Consider the following 1682-nt stretch of genomic DNA (forward strand, 5'->3'; position numbering starts at 1 on the left):
CTTGTTGTCGCGGGCGGCGTTTCCAGCCAGCTCCAGGATCTCAGCGGTCAGGTACTCCAGCACGGCCGCCAGGTAGACTGGGGCGCCGGCTCCCACGCGCTGAGCGTAGTTCCCCTTACGGAGCAGCCTGTGAACACGGCCGACAGGGAACTGGAGCCCGGCACGAGAGGAGCGGGTCTTGGCCTTAGCTCTAGCCTTTCCTCCGGTTTTTCCCCGTCCAGACATTTTGTATATTCGAATATGGGATATGATACTTTCCTGTTGCCTTAACCGGCCTTATATCTACCTAGCTGCTTTGTGATTGGTCCGTGTCAGCGTTAGACTGATCGTCCAATCAGAGAAGACATCAGTTAAGTTGCTGTATTCTCAACAACACTGTGTACTAATTACCCCTTCATATTGTTATTGTTGCGTTCTGTATTTGCACTAGTCTGGCCTCCTGTAGTCCGCCATCAGGGAGTTTTTCATGGAGACTTTCAGCGTTTTATGGAATAAACAATTACAAGAAAAAAACAATGTTTTTAAATCCAAAGAAACAAATCTCCGTGTCATAACCAACAGAAAACATAATGTTTAAACTTGTAACTAACAAACCATTATGAATTGTGCACTGGACATAATAATAATTATAACATAATTATGTATTGTATAAAGTACATAATAGTTTTAGTGCTGACATTTGATTTATTATTGTAGTTGTCTCTCTGTATTTTGACTAGTTATGGTCAGTGGCGGCGCCAGGGAGGAGCTAGGTGGTGCTGTAGCTCCCCCTATAATAGCCAAAGCACCCGCCCAGCACCCCCAAGAAATGTCTGGAATTTTTTATATTTATATTTTAATTTGGTGTTTGAATAGTCTTTTTCATGTTGTTAAATATTGGAATCAAATGATATATAAATATATATATATATTTTAGTCTAAAATAACAAACATGTGATCTTCTTTGGCCAATGGGCGCAGAGCCCGGTGAACCTTTGACCTTAACACAGTGCAGCTTGTTTTTGGTAGTGAGTTTGGAAATACACGAAAATGGATCGTTTTTTGCTCCCTAAACGTTCACGTTCTGAGTTACAATCTGAAGAGAAACGAGGTTGTGAAGGTGGAGACACAATGCTCGTCGTCACAGAGCCCCAGGACCAGGACCAGGACCAAGAAGATTCTGGGGATGAAGATGAAGGAGAATCGCTAGCGGTGGTTTCCTTTGAGGATGCTAATGCTAACGTTACGGTTTGTGCTGCAGGTGATATTAGCGGGGGACCCAAGAAGGCCAGTCCTTCAAAAATACCCCGCACGGCAATTTGGGAATCAGCAGAGAAGTTTTAATAAAAGTTGGATGGATCAGTATTCGTGGCTGGAATACAGCGTGGCGAAAGATGCAGCATTTTGTTTTGCGTGTAGGCATTTTCAGAAACGAGGGCACGGATATCATTTAGAGCCAACATTTACCAGCAACGGATTTAACAACTGGCGGAAAGCATCAGCATCTCTGAAGAGCCATCATGAAAGTATGGGGCACAAATTTGCAATGCAAGGATGGAGTGAGTTCAAACAAAAAGAGAAAAGCGGATCTGAAATAGCAAACATGCTTGATAAGGGACATTCTCCGTTAGTTATGGAGAACAGAAAATACATGAAAGCTGTGGTGGAGAGCTTGCGCTTCACAGCCTGCCAGGGAATCGCAC

General features: G+C 43.8%; 2 protein-coding genes across 2 annotated transcripts in view; both read right to left on the reverse strand.

Annotated features, from left to right (window-relative positions):
* LOC117944108 (histone H2A-like) lies at nucleotides 1–230 on the reverse strand (the record flags this gene model as incomplete). The annotated part of the gene is made up of 1 exon (XM_034870671.1): nucleotides 1–230. A coding segment is annotated over exon 1 (225 nt), but the record flags the coding sequence as incomplete, so codon positions are not given.
* LOC117944112 (histone H3) overlaps nucleotides 1–1682 on the reverse strand; it is a 34321-nt gene that overhangs the window by 23079 nt on the left and 9560 nt on the right. The gene's annotated exons all lie outside the window — the stretch shown is intronic.

The sequence above is a fragment of the Etheostoma cragini genome, chromosome 4 (assembly GCF_013103735.1).
Source record: "Etheostoma cragini isolate CJK2018 chromosome 4, CSU_Ecrag_1.0, whole genome shotgun sequence".
In the NCBI taxonomy this organism is placed as follows: Eukaryota; Metazoa; Chordata; class Actinopteri; order Perciformes; family Percidae; genus Etheostoma; species Etheostoma cragini.